The 22563-nt window shown below is 39.9% G+C and overlaps 1 protein-coding gene across 1 annotated transcript; it reads left to right on the plus strand.

Moving 5' to 3' along the window:
* The first annotated feature begins 4908 nt into the window (after window positions 1–4908).
* IL26 (interleukin 26) lies at window positions 4909–21072 on the plus strand. Its single transcript, XM_070407643.1, has 5 exons — window positions 4909–5079; window positions 5165–5221; window positions 5395–5523; window positions 20624–20689; window positions 20779–21072. Exons 1-5 carry the CDS (start codon window positions 4909–4911, stop codon window positions 20863–20865), a joined length of 510 nt encoding a protein of 169 aa, XP_070263744.1. The 3' UTR covers window positions 20866–21072.
* The last annotated feature ends 1491 nt before the right edge of the window (window positions 21073–22563 follow it).

Raw genomic sequence — 22563 nt, forward strand, 5'->3', positions numbered from 1 at the left:
ACAACAAAGCATTTGGAAAATAAAGAGAGAGACAGAGAGAGAGAGAGAAAGAGAGAGAGAGAGAGAGAGAGAGAAAGAGAGAGAGAGAGAAAGAGAGAGAAAGAGAGAGAGAGAGAGACAGGGAGTGGGGTTGATTCTAACTAGGGTGTTGTATTAGTTTCCTAGGGCTGCCATAATAAAGTAACACAGACTAGAGGGCTTAAGCTACAGAAATTAATTTCCTCACAGTTTGGAGGCTAGAAGTCTGACATCATGGTGTCAGCAGGGCAGGTTTCTTCTGAGGTCCCCCTCCTTGGCTTGTAGATGGCCAGCTTCTTTCTGTGCCTACACATGTCTTCCTTCTGTATGTTTGTGTTCACATCTCCTCTTTTTATGAGGGCACCAATTATATTGGATTAATGCTCACCCAGCTGACCTCATTTTAATTTGTTAACTCATTTAAAGACCCTGTCTCCAAATATAGTCACATTCTGGGGTCCTGGGGGTTCAGACTTCAACATATGAATTTTGTGGGGGATTTAGCTCATAACAAGTATCTTGGGAAAGCCTTGCTGAGAAGATGATATTTGAGCAATTTTATTGCCATTGGAAGAGCTGGCCATGCAGATGTCTGGGGGAAAATCATTTCAAGAGAGGGAACAGACAGAGACCACAAGGGGGTGCACCAAGAAAGCATAAAAGATGCGGAGACAAAAAAACATGACAGAAATGGAGGATATGGAGCTAAGAATCGCAATTTTGAGGGCTTGCCTTAAATTTGTGCAGAGCCTCACGAAAACTAATGAGACCCTCGATGCTACGATAAAGAAATTAGAAAGTAAGCATACACAGACTGAAATAAAGAATATTATACCAAATAGCAGACCAGAGGAGCACAAGAATCAAACCAAAGATTCGACAAAAAACACCCAATTGGAAAAGCAAAATGAAAAAAGAATCCGAAAGTGTGAAGATAGTGTAAGGAGCCTCTGAAACGGCTTTAAGCGGACTAATATCAGAATTATTGGAGCGCCAGAAGATGAGAGACAGCAAGATATTGAAAACCTATTTCAAGAAATAATGGCAGAAAACTTCCCCCATCTGGAGAAAGAAATGGACTTACAGGTCCAAGAAGCGCAGAGAACCCCAAACAAAAGGAATCCAAAGAGGACCACACCAAGACACATCATCATTAAAATGCCAAGAGCAAAAGACAAAGAGAAAATCTTAAAAGCAGCAAGAGAAAGAGGCTCAATCACCTACAAGGGAATACCCATACGACTGTCAGCTGATTTCTCAACAGAAACTTTGCAGGCCAGAAGGGAATGGCAAGAAATATTCAAAGTGCTGAATACCAAGAACCTACAACCAAGATTACTTTATCCAGCAAAGCTATCATTCAGAATTGAAGGTCAGATAAAGAGCTTCACAGATAAGGAAAAGCTAAAGGAGTTCATTACCGCCAAACCAGTATTATATGAAATGCTGAAAGGTATCCTTTAAGAAGAGGAAGAAGAAGAAAAAGGTAAAGATACAAATTATGAACAACAAACATGCATCTATCAACAAATGAATCTAAGAATCAAGTGAATAAATAACCTGATGTACAGAATGAACTGGTGATTATAATAGAATCAGGGACATAGAAAGGGAATAGACTGACTATTCTTGGGGGGAAAAGGGGTGTGGGAGATGCGGGAAGTGACTGGACAAAAATCATGCACCTATGGATGAACACAGTGGGTGGGGAGTGAGGGTGGAGGGTGGGGTGGGAGCTGGAAGGAGGGGAGTTATGGGGGGAAAAAAGAGGAACAAATGTAATAATCTGAACAATAAAGATTTAAAAAAAAAGTAAAAAAAAAAAAAAGAGAGGGAACAGCAATGCAAAGGCTCTGTGATACAGGTATGCTTGGTAAGTTCAAAGAGCAGCAAGGAGGTACCGTGACTAGAGTAGGTAGGTGATCAAGGGGGAGAGCAGAAGGAGAAGAGGCCAGAAAGGTAAGAGAATGGCAAAATCATGGCCCTTAGGTCACTGGAAGGCTTTTTATTCTGAGTGTGAGGGAAAGTCCTCAAGGGAGGAAATCATGTTGCTAGTGGTCTGCAAATTCCAGTTCAAATGCATTGCCTTGTCTGAGTAAGTCTATTAGGTGCTTTATACTGACTGCCCCAAGGTCACAGGCTGAAGAGATGGACCAATGATTAATACATTTTGATAGAAAAATACATTGATTTCTAGGACTCTCACTATTGTGATTTCTAAGTTCTGTCTCAATTCTTGCTGTTATAACTGTGCACCTTCTTTTTGATGCACTTAGAAAATGAGGTAGAAGGCTATTTTTTAAGCCCTTACGTGCTTTGATAAAACTTTGGAGGATGCTTGGATTTGTGCGTTGTGCATCCTTGCTTTCCTCATCAACTGTCTTCTTTGTGATGAGTTCTCATCTCATTTCAGAGGGTGTGTTCGTTACCAGCAGAGGTGCTCTGGTGGAAATGAGGCTTGGGCTCTTCAAAGGGATTCACTTACTTTTTGAAACATCAGAAAATGCTCCCACGTGTTTGGACATTTCATGTGATACTTTCTCTTAGCTCCATCGCCAGCCCTGGCTGCCTTGATTTAGAATTTAGTCTTAGGTTTTGGTGCTTGTTACTGGCCCTGCCTAGTTCTGATGACTCTCTTCCTCACAACCAGATTCCTAGTTTGACTTGCCCGGGTACTGTGTTACCTCTATTATTGCCAGGCTTTGGTGACTCCGCTCTGCTTTTCAATGGTCATAGACTACGTTTACTTCTTTTTAAAAAATATATCTTTTTGTTTAATTTTCATTGTTGAAAGTATTACATATGTCCCCCTTTTTTCCCCATTGAGCCCTTCTAGCCCACTCCCACCTTCCATCCCAGGCCTTCACCACCTATTGTCAGTGTCCATGGGTTATGCATATATGGATACAAGTTCTTTGGTTGATCTCTTGTCACCCACCCACCCTCCCCTGCTTTCCCTCTGATATTCGACAGTCTGTTCTTTGCTTCTATGTCTCTGGATCTATTTTGTTCATTAGATTCCACATACGAGTGAGATCATGTGATACATTTACTTCTTATCTTCTGGCTACTTCCCAAAATGAACCACACTTATTGTCATAGGAAGAATTGGGGCAGAACTGAGGATGGAAGTCCATGGAACATCTGCCTTCATAGCCTCTAGTACCTAGCAGTAGTCTTTGTATTGGCAGATCCTTTTTTTAAAAATCCTCACCCGAGGATATTTTTCCATTGATTTTTAGAGAGCGTGAAAGAGAGGGAAAGATGGAGAGAAATATTGATGTGAGAGTGTTGGGACTCAGTTCCTTCATCTTGCTCCACTACACCAACTGTCAGGTATTCGATGCAGAAGCCATGACATATTGTGGGTATAAAAGAGAGTCTTCATTGTAGGAGCCAGTGGCCATGTAGCCATTGCTAACAAGGAACCACTAGACAAAGCAGTTCTTCAGAGCAAAGTCCCATACAATAGCTGCACACCGGCTAGGTAACAATACACCTTTCCCACAAAGCAGTAGCAACCTCTGTGTCCACAGCTGTAATACATCTTCCCCATAATACAGCCCCATACTGGCTGGTCAGTAACAACTTTATACTACTTAGACAAAAGAGGCTTCTCACCAAATAGTGACCTTTTGGGTTATAGAAGGGCACGCTTACGCAGGGTACATACAGATGACTGTGTCCATGCTCTTGTACCTGTGTATAGACTTTGGACATCCTGATTAAGATTCCCACACTCAGAGTGGCCTTGAGTATCTGGCATACTCTGAATAGGGTCCCCCACAGAGAGAAACACATCGATTGGCTGCCTCCTGCATACCCTCAACCAGGGCCCTAGGCCAGGGAGGAGCCTGCAACCAAGGTATGTGCCCTTGACCAGAATCGAACCCAGGGCCCTTCAGTCCGCAAGCCGATGCTCTATCCACTGAGCCAAACCAGCTAGGGTTGGCAGATCCTTGATAGAAGTTTTTGATGGAATAAATTTATTTAAATTAAGCAGTTATAGTAGTATCTCATGATGTGGAAAGGAAAGTGGTTACTCAACTAATATTAGATGTGCTTCTTTCAATGAGGCACCATGGTAGGTACTGAGGATTCAAAGATAAAAAGACAGGGTGTCTTTCCTTAAGAATTCACATTCTACTGGAGGTCTAGAGTTAGAAGAAAAGTTCGTGTGGTCAACTTGGCTAGTGATAATAAAAAACGTTAAAAGTTGTGGGCCTTAATCCCAGGTTCAGTTCCAAATAAATCTTGAATATATTAGGGGCGTTATAGTTTCTGAGCTGGAAAAGTTCTTGAGAAAAGTTGGAAAGCTTCTCTCCTGGATTTTGATGCTGGCTGCAGAAGGATGGCTTCTGAGGGAAGAGGAGCCCGGGGAAAGGTGTGGCCAGGGATAAATAGAACTCCATAGCCCCGAGCATGTTTCCCGGGCTTCCCATTCTACTCTGCTGTTCAGTTTTTCCAGGATACTCCTTAGAAAAGGAGATTTTCTTTTCACTTGGGAATTAAAAGAATTCACACACCTCCTGGAAATCAGGCTTTTACATTGGCATGGCATGACTTTTAAAAATAATGACATCTGTTGTGATATGCAACTCAAGTTTTGACTTTTTTTGTGGGGCAGGGGGCTGAGGCCCCAATCTTACCAGTAAATTGGAGCTTTTGCTTAATGTCACAGATGGTGTGGTCAACGTTTTTTGATTATGAAGCACTCTTAAAAAAAACCAGCCTAAGTGATTTTCCTCTATATAAACTGTATGTAATCTTTCACAGCATCTCATTGGAGAGGCAGCCTTGAGGGTTAAAGTAAGTAGGTTATCCTCTCATCTATGAACACAAGCAACTCTCTGGCTGCTGTGAGTGACAGGCCGGGTGAGGTGGAGGGAAATGCAGGGGAATTGCATTTTGACGTCTGGGTTGCTGTTTGCCACTCTATCTCTTGCTATTGCCAAGCACAAGCAATCTTCCTTCGCCAAGAGCTGTCACCCAAGAGGAACACTGTCCCAAGCTGTTGACATGCTCTATGTCAAGACAGCAAGGCTCAAAGCAACAATTCCAGTAAGTACTAGGCTCTGCTTACAATGATGACGTAGAGGACATTTATAATTCTGGAGAAAACTTACTTCTCTCTGTTTTATTGTAGGAAGACAGCATAAAAAATATACGATTATTGAAAAAGAAATCAAAAAAACTATTTATGGTAAGCCAGAGGGCCTTTCTTCTCCCTCAGGTTTCTAATTGTTTGATGTTTCTCCCCCTCCGTTTAAATTTTCCCAGATGCTCATTAAGTAATAAGCAGGGGGATGTTTCAGTGACATTTTACAAAAGCGATGCATGGTTTACCTCATGCAATTTCTTATATCTTATTTGTAGAAAAACTGCAGATTCCAAGAACAGCTTCTGTCCTTCTTCATGGAAGATGTTTTTGGTCAACTCCAAGTTCGCAAGGAAATACAGTTTGTGGAAGAATTTCACAGCCTTAGGCAGAAATTGAGCCGCTGTGTAAGTATGCACAACAAACGTGGTGAGTTTGACCCCACAACCCTACCTAGAAAACGGCATGTGTGACGCTGTCTCCACATCAAAGGGTGAGTAAAAGGGCCTTTCTAAGTGTTGGCTTGTAGTCCACATGGAGAGTTCATTACCAGGGAAACAGGGTCAAGTAACCATGCATAACTCAGAGCGCCACTGTTTAGTATAGCTCAGGGAATGGCATGTAAAACATATTGAAGCAAGCTAAAATAACATGGAATGCTACTCAAATACAGGGGTGGTCAAAAGCAGGTTGACAGTTGGTCATATGGAAAAGAATTAATAAATGATAATAGACCATGTGTTTTGTGTACTCACAACTGTGAACCTACTTTTTCCCACCCTTGTATTTATTTAATTTTTATCATTCCCTCTTTATGATTCCCAAGTAGTTCACTCATTCATTTGATAGTTCTTAAGTACCAACGACGTGCCCAACGCTATTCTAAGCTGCTTTCTTTTTCTTTCCCATATTGCTGAGAACTTCTAGACTGCCATTTTCCTGTTTATTTACTTAAGTTTTTTTAGTTATATCTTTTTTAAGGCATGGTCTCAATCAAAACCAAATAAAGGGGTGTGATATGTCTTCTTTGGGATCTAAATTATTTGATGCGGTGTATGGTCTCTGTCGCCTTAAGCCAGTGGTTCTCAACCTTCCTAATGCTGCGACCCTTTAATACAGTTCCTCATGTTGTGGTGACCCCCAATTTCATTGTTACAAATTGAACATAATTAAAGTATAGTGATTAATCACAAAACAATATGTAATTATATATGTGTTTTCCGATGGTCTTAGGCGACCCCTGTGAAAGGGTCGTTCGACACCCAAAGGGGTCGCGACCCACAGGTTGAGAACCGCTGCCTTAAGCATGGGGAATTAATTAAGAAGATAAAAGCTATGACATTTCTATAAAAACATCCACAGTTATAAAGACCAGTGTAGAAAGAAATAAAACAAAACACAATATTAAGGTATCTGTGCAATATTAGTTGCCTTGCCTCTGTGGGGAGTGTGGAGTATTTTCCAGGACTGGGTTCCAAGCATGCCTCCTGTGGCTGTGCCTTGCAGGTGGTGCGAAGCGGGGAGTGATGATGGCTGCACTGCAGCCCTTGGGATGGCAGATGGAAACGAGCCCTCTGCTCTTGGGCAAGATGGTTACTGAGACCTAAATGCTGGGCAGTTGGAGGTGGATTTTTATTTTTTAAGAGTTAGGATATTTTTGTCTCGTGGTTCATGAAAGGGTCAGGAATCCAAATTATAGCCCATCACACAAAGGCATTTTGTGAAGGTGAGCTGGTCATTAGGTAAAAAAAATTCAATGAATCTATCTTCGCTTTTCTTTGGTTAGTTTGTGTTTAAGTCATGTCCTTGTTTGGGACTTGGGCTGCATGATTTTTAAATAAACTTTGTCATTTCACTAAAATAACAATAATGATTAAAAATTACAAACTGGTACCTTTTTTTAGAACACAGAGAGATTGCTCTGGGCCAGTTCCTTTCCCTGAAATCATGGAAAGGCCGTCACTCATCTTTGGTTTATTCTATATTTAATCTATAAACTCTTTAAAAAATATATATGTATTTTATTGATTTTTACAGAGAGGAAGGGAGAAGAGGGATAGAGAGTTAAGAAGATTGATGAGAGAGAAACACTGATCAGCTGCCTCCTGCATGCCCCCTACTGGGGATGTGTCTGCAACCAAGATACATGCCCTTGACCGGAATTGAACCTGGGATCCTTCAGTCCTCAGGCCGAAGCTCTATCCACTGAGCCAAACCAGTTAAGGTTAATCTATAAACTTTTATTAAGGCAGTGACTAGTATAGGTTCTTAAATTTAAGTGGAATTATTATATAATTTTATATTTCTTTTAGCTTCCCTAATTAGATGATTATTCTCCCAAGAAAGAGAGTTTTTACCACTAAAAGACTTGAAGAGGGGGAGAATAATCCACTGCAGCACCCGCTGTTGGGGTAAACAGAGACCCATGGCCGTGACTGTAGGCTCGAGTGGGGTCTTCCAAAGGACCAGCACACTGTTCCCATGTCAGTATCTGGAAACAGGCATCCTCTTCAGTTTTTTTTTTTTTTTTTTTTTTTTTTTTTTTAGTATCTTCTGTTTTTCTTTTTTGCTAGAGAACCTCGGCTCCTCTGTGTAGGTGCTATCGTTTGCCTTAGCCATCCGATTTAATTCAATGTCATTCTAAATGAAGTTTGTTAATGATAGTGAGGCGCTAGAAGAAATCCTTGCCCAATACAATACAGTGTTATCTGAAAATCTGAACGATCTCCCCTCCCCCCCGCCGCCCCACCTCCCGAAGCCTGTCTGTTTTTACCATTAATTCAGTCTCCTTGGCTCAAATAGCTATAAAACAGATAATGACAGTTATAACCCAAACCAAGCTGAAAAACTTAGAAAACACAGAACTGTCTAGGAACTCTGGTTTTCCTTGATTTTTTTTTCCTTGATTTGTTTTTGAAGTGTTTCCTAAAGGGACCTCAGTCTGTCAATGGAGATGCCCTTTCAGGGACTTTGGGCCACCGCAGCACAGCTTGGCACTTTTGGAGGGTTGTGGCCGCTTACCTAAGTGGCTGGCTCCCCCTTATGGCCAAATGGCAATACAACACCCAATCAACCTCCCCAAGAGCCATCTAACTCATTTACTTCTTACGTTCTCCCACCTGTAGCCAACCATTGTTAGCTTTAGTTAATTTGTCTCACGCGCTCTGGACTTTATGCCCTGGAGTGTATCTGCCACCTCCAGGAAACTGAAAAAGAAAGTCAGAGGATTAGCCTGAGTTTTGGAAAGCCTTCTCAGACTTTTACTTTAAGAAATAGGTACTTGCCTTGTGTTTAATCTTTTGGACAACCACATTTTTTTTTTTTTTTTTTTTTGCAACAGAAGCTGGTATCAGTGTAATAAAAATGTATTCAACATCTGATCTTGGTGGAATTCTAAATTAGTGATTGGGGCAGGGTTTAAGCAGGGAGAAGTTATAAAATATAAAGTAGGTAGGCAACATGAACCTAAATGTGATAGTAATAAAAAATGGGCACTAAATATAGTTAATATATAAACAGCCAATATAGAAAGTAATTACACTTGCTGTATTTGTCCAGTTGTCCTTGCTATCAAGGTTATTATGGGAAAAATTAGTTAAAACACAAACCTTTCACTTCAGGAGTTTTGCAGTGTGTGTATGTGTGTGTGTTGGTGGAAGGATCCTAGTGGTGAAGGGAGAGCATGATCACTATACAAACATTTATAACAAGAGGGAGAAAGAAAAAGCACCATAGTAACAGTACTAGTCAAGCTCTGGGGATTCAGAGTAGAAATCTGCATGTCTAAATGGAGCAGGGAAAGTGTCAAGGAGGGACTTTGAGAGGGACCTTGAGTTCTGTGGGTTTTATTTCTTCAGAACCTCAACATATTTCAAAGCTGGTCCCAGGGTTTTCCCATAATCCAGAAACAGAAGAAAATGGCCCAACCTTCGTTTCCGGGACCCAGCACTCTGAACTAATGCTTAGGTTAGTGTGATGCTATAGTCTAAATAGGAGCTGGAGGTGTTGATCTTTTTTCAACCAACACTGCATTTATGCTGTTGTTTCCAGGATTGAATGTTGTCTGAGTTCAAAACAATTGACTTACATGCAGAATTTTGGCACATAATCCACTTGCTTAATGTGAGTACTTGGAGTTTGAGTTTATGTCAACCATAAATCATTGGTATATGTTCTTTTGAAAATGCCCCCCTCCCAAACCTGGAAATAACAAACAAAGCAAAATATATGATATAAATTGCTTTATGTAATTTAGAGAATCCAACAAGTGTTTATTTTGTATCATAATACATTGAAATAATAGTAAGAATTACTACAACTCTTTATAAACTGTTACCTTGTAATGGTTATTTAAAATGTGTTGGTTCTATGTGATTGTTTTATTTCTTTTGACACTTTCCACCCATCATTAATATTTATTAAGCATTTATTGACATTTTTAAATAATCATCCAGGATTGTTAAAAAAACAATTACTCTGCTAAAGATGCAAAGATATCTTAGTTCTGATAATGTTTTAAAACATCATAATCTGCCCTATTTTGCCAGGTGGAATTTGACTCTGGATGAATTAGTTAATTATATGTTGAGCTAGGTGAAATTTTTCACTTATTAAGAGCAAAGTACTAAATTATTCCTTTAAAATTGACAGTAAATTCCTTGGTATTTTTAGGAGCGTTTGTGTTGGGGAAATACTACAGTTTCAGTGATGGAATACTCATGTATTACATTACCAAATATCGTTATCTTGGGTTATATCTAAGTTATCCTTCATGAGGATTGTTTTGAGTCACCAGAGAAACACTTAAAAACGAAGTCTAGTACAATCAGGAATTAGATAGTGGATCACATGTTGTCAGCTGGAGATGCTCAATATCTCTTTCCATTTTGCAGCTGACATGAACCTTTAAGGTTACTGGCTATAGATAAGGGTACAACTCTTTTAACATTATTATCATAAACCAACCATTGAACATTTCTAGGCTTTAGCTTTCTTAGTTCAAAATTCAGATACAAAATTAAAATGTCCTTGGCAAATAAATAGTCCTGTTTCCCCCTTCTTACTTGTTCTTTCCCAGGTAACATTGTGCCACTTACTACCATGTGATGAAGGCAAGGAAACAATTATCCACATTTTGAGGGTTTATGGATTTATACTTGACTAGAGGCCCAGTGCATGAATTCCTGCACAGCTGGGGTCCCTCGGCCTGGCTGGTGATCAGGGCCAATCCAGGCTGTGGGAGGTTGGCCAGTCGGGAGGAGGGGCCACAGGAGATTAGCCGACTGGGGGGAGGGGATGCAGGATGTTGGCTCACCCTGGGAGGCTGGCTGTGGAAGCTCACTGACCACTAGGAGGCAGCTCTTGCACTGAGTGTCTGCTTCCTGGTGATCAGTGCACATCATAGTGACTGGTCGTTCGGTCATGCGGTCGTTTGGTCACTTAGGCTTTATATATATATATATATATATATATATATATAGAGAGAGAGAGAGAGAGAGAGAGAGAGAGAGAGAGGCCTGGTGCATGAAATTGTTCATGGGGGGGAGGGGTTCCCTCAGCCCAGCCTGCACCCTTTCCAATTGGGGACTCCTTGGGGGGATGTCCAACTGCCTGTTTAGGCCCGATCCCACATGGATCGGACAGGCAGTCCGACATCCTTCTTGCAATCTAGGACCGCTGGCTCCTAACTGCTCACCTGCCTGCCTGCCTGGTCACCCCTAACTGCCTCTTCCTTCCTGCCTTATCGCTCCTAACTGCCCTCCCCTGCTGGCCTGATCTCACCCGCAATGGCCCTCCCCTGTTAGGCCTGATCTCACCCCCAACTGCCTTCCTCTGCTGGCCAATTTGGTCCTGATTGGTCGGTTTCTATGCCATTCAGCATCAAAAGCTCTACCTGCTAGGCAGCCATTGGCTTCCCACAGCACCCACATTTGGTTCTGATTGGTCAGTTCCTATACCAGTCAGCATCTCTGGGCATATCAATGGGGCCTGATCAGAAAGGCAAGGCTGATCAGCAGTCCTGGTGGAAGCCTGGAGAGAAATGGAGGCTTGGCTGCTAGCCAGCCTGGGAGAGAAAGAGAGAAGCAAGTGCTGATCAAAAGCTGCCACAGAGGCAATGGATCAGTCCCTGCTTCTCTTTTCAGGCCTCTCTCTGGCCTAATTCGCACCCCCCTCAGCAGTCAGTGCTAACTGCAGGACTGATTTCTGGTTGGTTGAGCCTCCGTTGTTACTGGTCTTTACGACCCAGGGTTTTTATATATTAGGATAGATGTGGAACCATGGAGTGGCTGAAATCAAGGGTTTTTGTTCCCTTCTTTTTTTCCTTTTTTCTTCTTCCTTCCTCTCACCTATCTTTCCTTTCATAAAATATTTTCAGAATATTTTATGTACCTGCTCTGAGTCAATTTGCTGAATAGCTGATTTGCAAAATGAGCAACATTTTGAATCTGTTGTTTCTTTTCCCTCTCTTCTTTCTCTTCTTTCTCCTTCCTGCAATTAATTTGTTAAATAAATTTAGTCACTTGTTTAAAGAGGTTTTCATAGTCTATATTTTGCTGATTGCATTTTCATAAACTGATTTGATATATTCTTTTCTTTATTTCCCATACATTAGTAATTACATATAGAGACTTGATCAGGTTCAGGCTTGATGTTTTGGCTAGATTAGTTCATATGTAGTATTGTGTACTTTCATTAAGAGGCACATAATATATGGCATCCATTTTTATCACTCTTGCTGTCATTGGTAATTATTGTCTAGATATATTCATAACGCATTGCAAAATGACATTTAAAAATTCTATTATGCTTTATTTATTGGCAGGGATGTTCTATAAACAGAACATAACTATTACTAATTATTTGACTGTCCTGAGGAACTTATCATGTAAGAAAGGCAGAAAAATACTTAATTATTTTTCTTTATTTACCAGATTTCAATATAAGGAATTAATTTTCTAACATTCTTTCAAGCTTGTCAATGAGTTGTTATTTTCTCTTCATTTCATTATTAACTCATGGATTTAAATTATTTTTTTATTTTTGAGAAGCCTTTCTAATTTCTATAAGCATCCTGCCTTTTGGGTTTCTTTGCAAGTCTACTAAGACTGGAATCTTCTTTAACTACTCTTAAGATACAGTACCAAAAAAAGAAAAAAAAGATATGGTACCATAGCCTGGCCGGTGTTGCTCAGTGGTTGAGTGTCAACCTCTGAACCAGAAGGTCATGGTTCGATTCCTGGTCAGAGCATATGTCCAGGTTGCAGGCTCAATCCCCAGTGTGGAGCATGCAGGAAGTAGTTGATCAATGATTCTCTCTCATCATTGATATTTCTATCTTTCTCTCCCTCTCCCTTTCTCTCTGAACTCAATAAAAATATATATATTTTTAAAAAGATATAGCACCTTGATAATTATCCTGAGAAACCTCAAGGTCTGAAATCTCCATTGTATTTGAATGTCATCTCAGTGTTTCTGGTAACATTCTGAAGATTTTGGAGCACCTATTAAAATGTTATATTTTTAGTTAATCTGATTTGGATAACTTAGATAGTTAATTATTAAAAGAAAATAAATTATGGGTGACATAAAATACCTTTATTTTTATCATCTTTGCTAGCCATGGTATTTGGCTAAATGGTATTTGGGAAGTTGACCTATGCATATGTAAGAAGACATTTTAAAGGTTTTTATAGAACTGAAATACTCTGACTTGAAATGGAATTTAATAGTTGCTTAATTGAATTCACAAAATAATTTGCCTAATTGCTAACAATCAAAGTTGAAACTGAAAAAAAATTCCACTAGTTTTCAAGATTTTATCATCTACTTTAATTAGCATTTTGAGAGCCTGAATAGTAATTGGTAATTAGAGAGATGCACGTCTATATATTGTGTGTAATTAACTTAAAGTCTGATAAGTCTTAGCAAATAGAATATTTGTATCTCCATTTCTTGGAGTGTGTTTGATAAGTAATTTTTAGCATTAATTGCAACTAACTTATCAACTTGTGTGAAGCATTACTAATTATTTATCCTTGTAATTTCAAATATTTTTTAATTGCAATTGGTTGGTCAAATAAAGCTAAATGTAGGAAGTGAGACCAGCCCTATTTTATTCTTTCATTAATTGCAAAGTCCAAATCCTGTCTTCAAGGACAGCAATAATCTCATCTTGTATTGTTGGAAGAAATAAATGAGATACTATATCAAAGGGCCCAGCATTTAATAGTTCTGTCAAATTGTTAATGTCTTTCCTTACTGCTTTCCATATACAGAACACTAATTTTCTTCTAATTACATTTTCTCAACAGTTTCCAAGAGTAATTCTCCTAAACAATCAAATGCCTTCCTAGTACCTATTGTTAGTGTTTACTTGCATTATGTGTGTAACTTATAGTAGCACTTTGATTTAAAGATAAATGGATCAAGTAATTGGTTTTAACCTTGGTCAATATATTTTCTTTTTCGGTGCTCATCTATATTTAATTTTAATTTTATTTTTTTAATTGTTGACACTATTACAGATGTCCTCCACTTCTACCCCAACTCCTTTGCCTACTTCCACCTAGCCCCCATCACACACACACACACTGTTGTCTGTTACCATGAGCTATGCATATATGTTCTTTCACTAATCTCTTCATCTTCTTTTATCCAGTCCCTCCCACCCTGCTCTCCTCTGACATCTCTTAGTTTGTTCCATGTATCCATGCCTCTGGTTCTTTTTTGTTCATCAGTTCATTTTGCTCATTAGATTTCACATATTAGTGAGATCATCCGGTATCTGTCTTTCTCTGACTGGCTTATCTCACTTAGCACAAGAACCTCCAGGTCCTTACGTACTGTCACGAAGGGTGAGATCCTTCTTTTTTTACAGAGTCTAAGGTAACTATAGGTGAGTGAAATTATAGACACTAATTTATATCAGATGATTCTGTTAGTTATAGAGCATATAGAAATAGGACAATGTTTTGTAACTCTCCTGATATATATTTACCCAGGTATTGGATATCTGTCTTGCTTTTTAAAATTTAAATGTCTGATTATGAACTTGCTTTTGAAGAGAGACACTGGCTAAAAGTTTGTTCACCCTTTCCTCCTTTCATGCAACCTGCTTGGTTGCAAATATAGTTATGCTTTCTTCCAATCATATTAATTTAAAATTTTTCTTTTTAAGTTTCCTATAAATCTGTCTGGTCTCAGTCATTTTGTGTTGATGTCCTAATGTTCAACTTTTGCCAAACTGACATAACATTTTAAAAAATCTATTTTCAAGATGGGCTATACTTATATACTGTCCTCAACTGTTATTTTAATGAATCTCAGAAAATATTTGTGATGTCACATAAAAAACTTCAAAAAGTTAATAAGATTTGCTGAAAAACCTATATGCTGTCATACAACAAAATGAAATTAGTTTAATCTTTAATCTAATCCCTTATCATTGACATTCTGGGGGAAAGAAAATTTCAGGAAACCTAGGCCATGGTTAAAGTAGGAACTGCCTTAACCATTAAGGTTAACTAAAATAAATAAAAAAAAATAAAAAATAAAACAAAAACCAAGCAAAAAACCCTAAACAAACAAAAGGAAACAAAAAAGGTTGGTTATAATCCAGGGAGGTAAAAAAAATATAGATCTTACATATAGTTTTACACTCTTTAAATGGTTAGAGAATATGGGATATACCTATAATAGGAGATCCTAATATATAAAAACCCTGGGTCCGTCACATCCACAACGACCAGAGGCTCAACCTAATGCCCAGGCTGCTTGCACAGCAGGCTCTGGGGGGTGGGTGGGGACCTGTGGCAGCAGAGATGGGGACAGGGGAGGCAGGCCAGGCACTCAAACACTCACTCACCACCGCACACACGCACAGACACACACAGTGCCCACCAGCTCACAGCCTTTTTTTCCCTTTCTTTTCCTCCCTCCCAGCTCGCTCTCAGAGCCTCTCTCAGAATGAGGAAACAAAACAGACTGGGCCTGAAGAGGTCTGGATGGAAGGGAGGGCAGGCAGAGGGTGGAGCTGCCCCCACTGGCCCCACCCCCTCCCAGCCAGGAAAGAGGGAGACAGGGAGGCAGGGAGGTTTGGAGGATTGCTGAGAAAAACAAAGAGAGACAGAGACTGGGAGAGACTGGAATGGAGAGATGGAAACAAAACAGACTGGGCCTGAAGAGGCCTGGATGGAAGGGAGGGCAGGCAGAGGGTGGAGCAGCCCTCACTGGCCCTGCCCTCTCCCAGCCAGGAAAGAGGAAGAGGGAGACAGGGAGGCAGGGAGGCTGGAGAACTGCTGAGAAAAACAAAGAGACAGAGACTGGGCAAGATCAGGCCAGCAGGGGAGGGTAGTTGGGGGCAACCAGGCTGGCAGGAGAGGGCAGTTGAAGGTGAGATCAAGCTGTTAGGGGAGGGCAGTTAGGGGTGATCAGGCAGGCAGAGGCAGTTGGGGGCGAGATCAGGCTGGCAGGGGAGAGCAGATAGGGACGATCTGGCAGGCAGGCAGAGGGGTTAGGGGCAATCAGGCAGGCAGGCAGGTGAGAAGTTAGGACCTAGCAGTCCCAGATTGCGAGAGGGATGTCCGACTGCCGGCAGTCAGACATCCCCCAAGGGATCCCTGATTGGAGAGGGTGCAGGCTGGGCTTAAGGACTCCCCCCGCCCCCCCCCCCCCCCCCCCACACCGGGCCACTAGTAATATAATAAAATTCTTTTTGTAGGAAGGATTGGAGGTTGCTCTTTGTGAGAACACAGTATGAGCACTTATTTCTCTGAGAGACTATACATGTGTAGCTGTCCACTCACTGACACCCATATTTCATTTTCTCAGAATTTTCAGTGGGGAGGGATTTTTAATTTTTGCTTTAACTATCATACACAATACACATTTATATGATTTTTCAAATACATGAGGACACTGTGGACACCAATTAAGGACTGTATTACTTGTTCATCCAATTGTTTCAAACAAAGTTCTAATGCTCATAAGTGCCTAACTCAAGCTTCAAACTTACTAAACCAGTGTCCCAAAGCAGTAAGCTGATGCTTGCATTTCATTCATTGGTTCATTTAGTAAACAAAAATTTGTTGAGTATCTAGCATTTGCTGGACACTATTCCAGATGCTGGGGATTTAATGAAAACTGGCAGGTATCTCTGTCCTCGTAGAGCTCCTTGAAAATGCTTTCAGCCGGTTTCAGCTCGTCAAGGTTGTGGCAGGTGCTGTGGAGGGAGCACACGGGAGGATGTGCTGCAGCAGGGCTAATGGATATCAAGCCATGGATAATTGAGTCCGGGGATTTCAGCTGAGACCTCAAGGGTGTTTAAATCTCCTCTGCTCTCCCCAGCCTCGGAACATCATGCTTCCTGTGCCTACTCGTCCCTTGTCCCTGCTCCTTCCACTCCATCTTATCCTGCAAGATGCAACTCGCTTATTTTTTCCCTCTGGAAGCCTCCTGGGATGCCACAGTCAGATTGTGTCTTTTCTGTCTCCCAGAGCAGTTGTATGTTTAAAACCACAGTATTTATCACATGGTATTGTAATTTTGCGTCACTGTCTGTCTGAATAGATGAACCATCACTTGAACCCCAAGGCAATTTCCATTATGTAGGGTAATTTTATAAATCAATGCCGTGTGGGCGGAGATGCTACTGTATGCCTAGCAATACAAATGTACTGACTTGCTGAATGGTTAGGCCTTGTGTTTGTTATTCTATGACTACTTCACACCCTTCTTTGATCTGGTCCCTAGTTATTCTAGCCTTACTAATAATTTATCTTTAGTCTAGATCATATCTGCTTTGGTTGAGTTTGTCAAATCATTCAGCCATTTTTACAATAAAACTGCTTACCCTTTGTTTCACATTCTGTTTACAGCAAATGTAACTATACACTAAAATATAAGATAAAAGAAACAATTTGTTTATAAAATCCTCCTTTTAAGCAAAGCAAATTGAAATCATGACAATAAAATCTGGCTGTCCTACTATGTCTGTGGACATATTTACATCAGGAAAATTAGAACTTTTTAGGTCAGAACTTTTTTTTAAATTAATTTTTCTTTTTATTGAATTCATTGGGATGACACTGGTTAATACCATTATATAGGTTTCAGGTTTGCAATTCTAAAATGCATCATCTGTATATTGTATTGTGTGATCACCACCTCGAGTCAAGTCTCCTTTCATCACCACTTATTCCCTTTTTACCTTATTCTACCTCCCCTCTCCCCCATCCCCCTTCCCTCTGGTAATCACCACACTGCTGTCTGAGTCTATTAGTTTATTTATTTTTTGCTTAATACCTTCACCTTTTTCACCCAACCCTGCAACCCACTCCCTCTGAAAGCTGTCAGTCTCTTCTTTATTTATGAGTCTGTTCTATTTTGTTTGTTAAATTTTTTTCATTAGATTCCACATATGAGTGAAATCATATGGTGCTTGTCTTTCTCTGACTTATTTCACTTGGCATAATGTTGGGTCAGATCTTTACTAGGGGTCATTTATAATAAACGGAGCTCAAGGCACCAGAAAGCATCCCATAAACCAGTACAGCTCTAGTGGCAACCCTGGCACTAGTAAGTGTGTGATTGATTGATTGATTGATTGATTTCCAAACCTTGTTTTTCTCATTTTCTACTCTCTTGTTCTACTTAGGGTAGCATATGCCTTAGATGGAGCAAGGTCAGAAGCCTCTTTGTACTTCCCACCCTGCTGTGGGATGCACTGCAGATCAAAGTTTTCTGGGCAGAGGATATAGTCACAGGAATGCCTTAATGATATTTAACTTCTATAATGTCCAGGATTTGGTTGGCTTCTTTGGTCTCCCACTTTCAGTGTTAAATCTTCAAATCCTAACATATGCGTATTTGACATTGTGCCGTGTAATTTGCATCTTCTGTGCTTTGTGGCTAATCCTTTCATGTAAGAACTTTGATATAGTGCCTTGGAATTAGGCAAGTATTACTTCTTTTCTTTTTTTTATTGAGTTTCCTTTTTTTTTTTCTAATTGCAAGATTTGGGCCAACTACTTTTATGTTAGATAATTTTAGGCTAGAAGGACTTGTATCTGATCAAACTATTCATTTATAAGATAATGGGCAGACTTTAAATTATCTCCGTACCTACTAATGTGGCTGAAACTAGGCTTGCTATTTCTAGAATTTCTTTTTGTAGTTCCAATCTGAAAAACAAATGAACAAAGAAAACCAAACACACACACACACACACACACACACACACACACACACACACGGTTTCTTCTTTTATTTATTATAAATAAATTTTCAGGTTGAAATCTTTCTCTCTCTACCAATCAGCTTAGTCTCTTAAAGCCATTTCTGACATTTCCCCTTGTGTAATATGGAGCAGAGATCTTTGAGCTAGTCTCTCTTTGAAACTGGATTTTGAAAGTTTTCAACAAGAGATTGCTTAGTTGAAATATTTTTTCCAAGTTATGCTGTTTATTTATTTTTTTGAGTTTAATATAGTGTTTTTAATTAAAGACTCTGGAGTCAGAATATTTGGGTTCAGATCTCAGCTCTTTCCCTTACTATGCATGAACATAGGCAGAATATTAACGTCCATGCTTCAGTTTCCCAATCCGTAAAATGAGGATAATAATAGTACCTACCTCATAGGGTTGTTGTGAGGACTGAATGAATTCATATAATTAAAGCCTTCAGATTAGTGCCTGACATATAACACTAACATATTACATGTTGACTATTTTTACCTAACCATCTTCTCAGTATTTCTGTCTTCACTTGAAGGGGAATTGGATAAAGATGAGAGCTCCAGAAACTGCTGAATTTTTACCTCCTAACAGTAAACTTGCACTTTGTTAATTTTTCTACCTACAACTATTTTATCTACTAACACCATCTTGCTCATCATTATGTCTTTAGTATCTAGCAGGTGGCCCAACAAATAGTGGGCACTTTAGGAATGTTTAATGAGTGAGTGAATTCTTTCTGATTATATTCTCTGACGTTGGCTACGACTGTCCTGGATCTGTCATGCTTTGCCTTGGCCTCACAGGATTGGTTTGAGCTGAAACATCCTCTTCTTAATTCAGGGCTCTTATCAGAGGGATGTCCAATCCTGTGCTTGTGAAGCCCATAAACTACACCTTAACCAGAACATTCATGTCTGCAATTCTTCTGTGCCTCATCATCGAATCCCTTCCCCCTAAGCAAGGTCTGACTGGAAGGTAGAGTCCCCATCTGTGCAGAGTCATGACACCATGATCACTTTTAAGCCCTGAAACAGCATTCAGGATATAACTCTCAGATCATTTCAGTTATTTTCTCTTGATAGGAAAGGAGCCTGAATGATGCCTCTTCTCTCCACTTCTCCTCTTTGTATTTTGGTCAACCAACGGGACCTGTTGGTTGACATTGGCCATGTTTCATTTGTTGAAATAGGTGTTGTCATTTAGCTGCCTCCACTTCCTGAGTTTTAATTAAGTGTTATCTTTATTGATGTCCCCGACACTATTTTACCTCTACTCTTGTGATACCTTGGGTGAGTGACTTACACATCTGGAGCTTGGTTTTCTTTTCTATAAATTGAGAAGACTTGGCCTTGTAATCTCCTTGGTCTATTCTAGAGCTAAGGTTTTATGGGCAAAAACTAAATAGATAAATTATGTATTTTCACCTTTTTCTTTCCCTTTTTCTAATTAACTCTATGGAAATTTGTGGGACAATAGAAGGTGAAGTTAATTTCTTCCTCCTTATCTCCCAGTCCTGTGCTCAGATAGGGTTTGAAAATTCACCTCCTCAAGGGAGACTGGCAGTCTTTACCAGCCAGGCTATAAATCATCAGCCTCCTCCTTCTCCTAATTTAGAAATTAATATTAATTTCTTAGTGCTTTCTCCCGGCAATTGACCCCTGAATATTGTCCAGTGCAATGTGCATAACAGCCAAGGTAATTTTTCAAAAAGTAAAACTCTTTTGTCCTCCCACATCTCACATGCTACCCACATCTCTCTTGTTCAGTTGCTCCAGCCAAGCTTTTTTCTTTCAGTTTCTAGAAAGCACTTAGTCTTTCCTGCCTCAGAGCCTTTGCACACCTTTCCCTCTGCCTGAATAATTTCTCCTGTGCATCTTCCCCAACCACCTCCATCTTTCTTTAGCTTCTAAAATAACTGGTTCCTTTTCATTTTTCAGATCTTAATTTAAATATCATTCTTCAAAAGAGCCCTCCCTGACCAATTGAAAGTCCGTTGTTCCTATAAATAAATCCCTCTCACAGAGTCTCGTGCCTTACAAACTCGGCCTTGATTGTAACTTGTAAACTTTAATTTTTGTTTCTTTTCTGATCTATCATCTGCCTCAACCATGAAACTGTATGCTCTGTGAGGACAGAGACCATGTATTATTTATTGCCAGTGCGTATCCATGCCCAGAACACAATACCTACTCAATAAGTGTTTTCTGAATAAATGAAAGTACTATTAGTGCCTCTTAGACAATATTATCTGTATTTACTGTTGATTTCTTAGATTTCCTGTGCTTCATCAGCTAGAGAGATGAAATCCATTACCAGGATGAAAAGAACATTTTATGGGGTAAGTATTCCAAATCCTTGCTTTTGAATACTGTGGTTTTTTTTTAAATCGACAAGATTTCTGCTTTTATATCTCTACTTTATCTGCAGATTGGAAACAGAGGAATCTACAAAGCCATCAATGAATTGGATATTCTTCTGTCCTGGATTAAACAATTCCTGGAAAATATTAAGTAATGCAAGAAATCAAGTGCATTGATTTGATTTTTTGAAGTATAATGAAAACCACCAGCAATAAATTTAAAACAGCATATTTCTTTTTTAAATTTTGTACATAGTACTGACAGCAGGTTAGATTCAGAATGGACTAGAGCAAGCATGTCAAACTTGCGGTCTGTGGGCCGCATGTGGCCCACAACAAATATTCATTAATGATTACTCATTTATTTCAGCCCTTTGTATTCAGCATGTCTCTATCGAAATAAACCGATGTTTCTATGAAAATTGAAGCTGTTTTTTTGCGGCCCACATAAACTTAAACTTTGTTTGTTTGGCTCGTGTTAGCCTTTGAGTTTGACATGCTTAGCTATAGAAATTTAACAAAAATAAAGTTTTGTAGTACTTTCATTCTGAACATGTTTTGTTACCCCCAAACACATTGAATACATTTAATTGAAAGGTGTATAACCAAAATTAACTAATGTAATATTTGTGTAGGGGAAATGACAGATTTCTAGGAAATACTAGAATGTTATTGGGACTGAAATAAATGCTATATGTGATTATTGTCCACTTAAGGGTTTTATGATTCCTAACTATGCCCAGTGTGAACTTAGTTCCTAACAGATTTTGAATTTAATTAAATAAAACTGTTTCTTTCTCCTAAATGTCCTTTTTAGGACAGCATGCTAGAATTTCATTGAGTTCAATAGGTAACAACCAGATCAGATAAAAAAACAAAAAACACCCAAGTCAGCTACTTACTTGGAATAGTTTACTAGCTGCCTTTGACAGACAACCTATGCTACATAGACCACAAATGATGCCAGAGTTTGATAATGCTCCGTACAATTCAAAAAGTCGATAGAGGCCAAATAAAAGTCTAAATACAGCTTAGATACCACCACAGCAAACTTCTCATACTGTCTAAAACCATACTTGCATACCTAGACCTTCAGTTAAATGAGTAATATGGACTGACCATTGTTTCACATTAAACAGACTCAGCTTCATAGCTATTGGCATACTAAGCATGGGCAGTTTCAGACAGCACTTTGTGTGACAGCCAGTCACACCCACAAAGCCCCCGCTGCACACAGACAACATTGCGATTTGGTGTTTTGTGACATAAATAGTCTGGGCTTCTGCAAGGCTTTTGTGGATTTTGTCCTTGGCACCTCTTCTCTTCATTGCTTCCCCACCATCCAGTTCTTCTTTTCAATCTTATGGTCATTATTCTATTCATGAGGGCCTACCCTCTCTTGGTTGATCTCAGATTCCAAAATTACCTCTTTGTCTCTACCCTTCTTCCTTCCTGCCTTCCCCATCAACACCCTGTGGTCTTATCTCTATCTGGGGCCTCATTATTAGGCAAATCCACAGGAAAGGAAAGGTGGTGAGCAGAGGGGATTGGTGAGGACTCTGCATCTCATGCTGTTGATGTAGGGGTTCCCAGTGTAGGCTCCCAGGCATGGGGCAGCATTTGTTCCTCAGAAACATTTGGAAGAAGGGATCAGGAATCTATCCTCTGGCTTTGCCATGGGCCTGAGAAGAGGTAGTACACCCACAGCCTCTCACTGCCCCACTTTTAGGGCACTCAGTGTTTCTGGGAACAGCACCCCCCACAGCTGAGGCTGGGCTGCACTTCCACAGAACCTGGTGTCTCCAGTCTTGTTACAAACCATTCCTAAAGCTCCCTTGTTACTTGGGGACTCT

This window comes from Myotis yumanensis, unplaced genomic scaffold (genome assembly GCF_028538775.1).
Source record: "Myotis yumanensis isolate MYYU_CA2020_CCGP unplaced genomic scaffold, mMyoYum1.0.hap1 SCAF_3, whole genome shotgun sequence".
NCBI classification, from domain to species: Eukaryota; Metazoa; Chordata; class Mammalia; order Chiroptera; family Vespertilionidae; genus Myotis; species Myotis yumanensis.

What these genes read in the sequence shown, in the direction of transcription:
- IL26 (XM_070407643.1), top strand. Translation starts at nt 4,909, where the DNA reads ATGCAGGGGAATTGCATTTTGACGTCTGGGTTGCTGTTTGCCACTCTA. An exon ending in GGCTCAAAGCAACAATTCCA is followed by an intron (nt 5,080 to 5,164) that starts GTAAGTACTAGG and finishes GTTTTATTGTAG; the next exon opens with GAAGACAGCATAAAAAATAT. An exon ending in GGCAGAAATTGAGCCGCTGT is followed by an intron (nt 5,524 to 20,623) that starts GTAAGTATGCAC and finishes TTGATTTCTTAG; the next exon opens with ATTTCCTGTGCTTCATCAGC.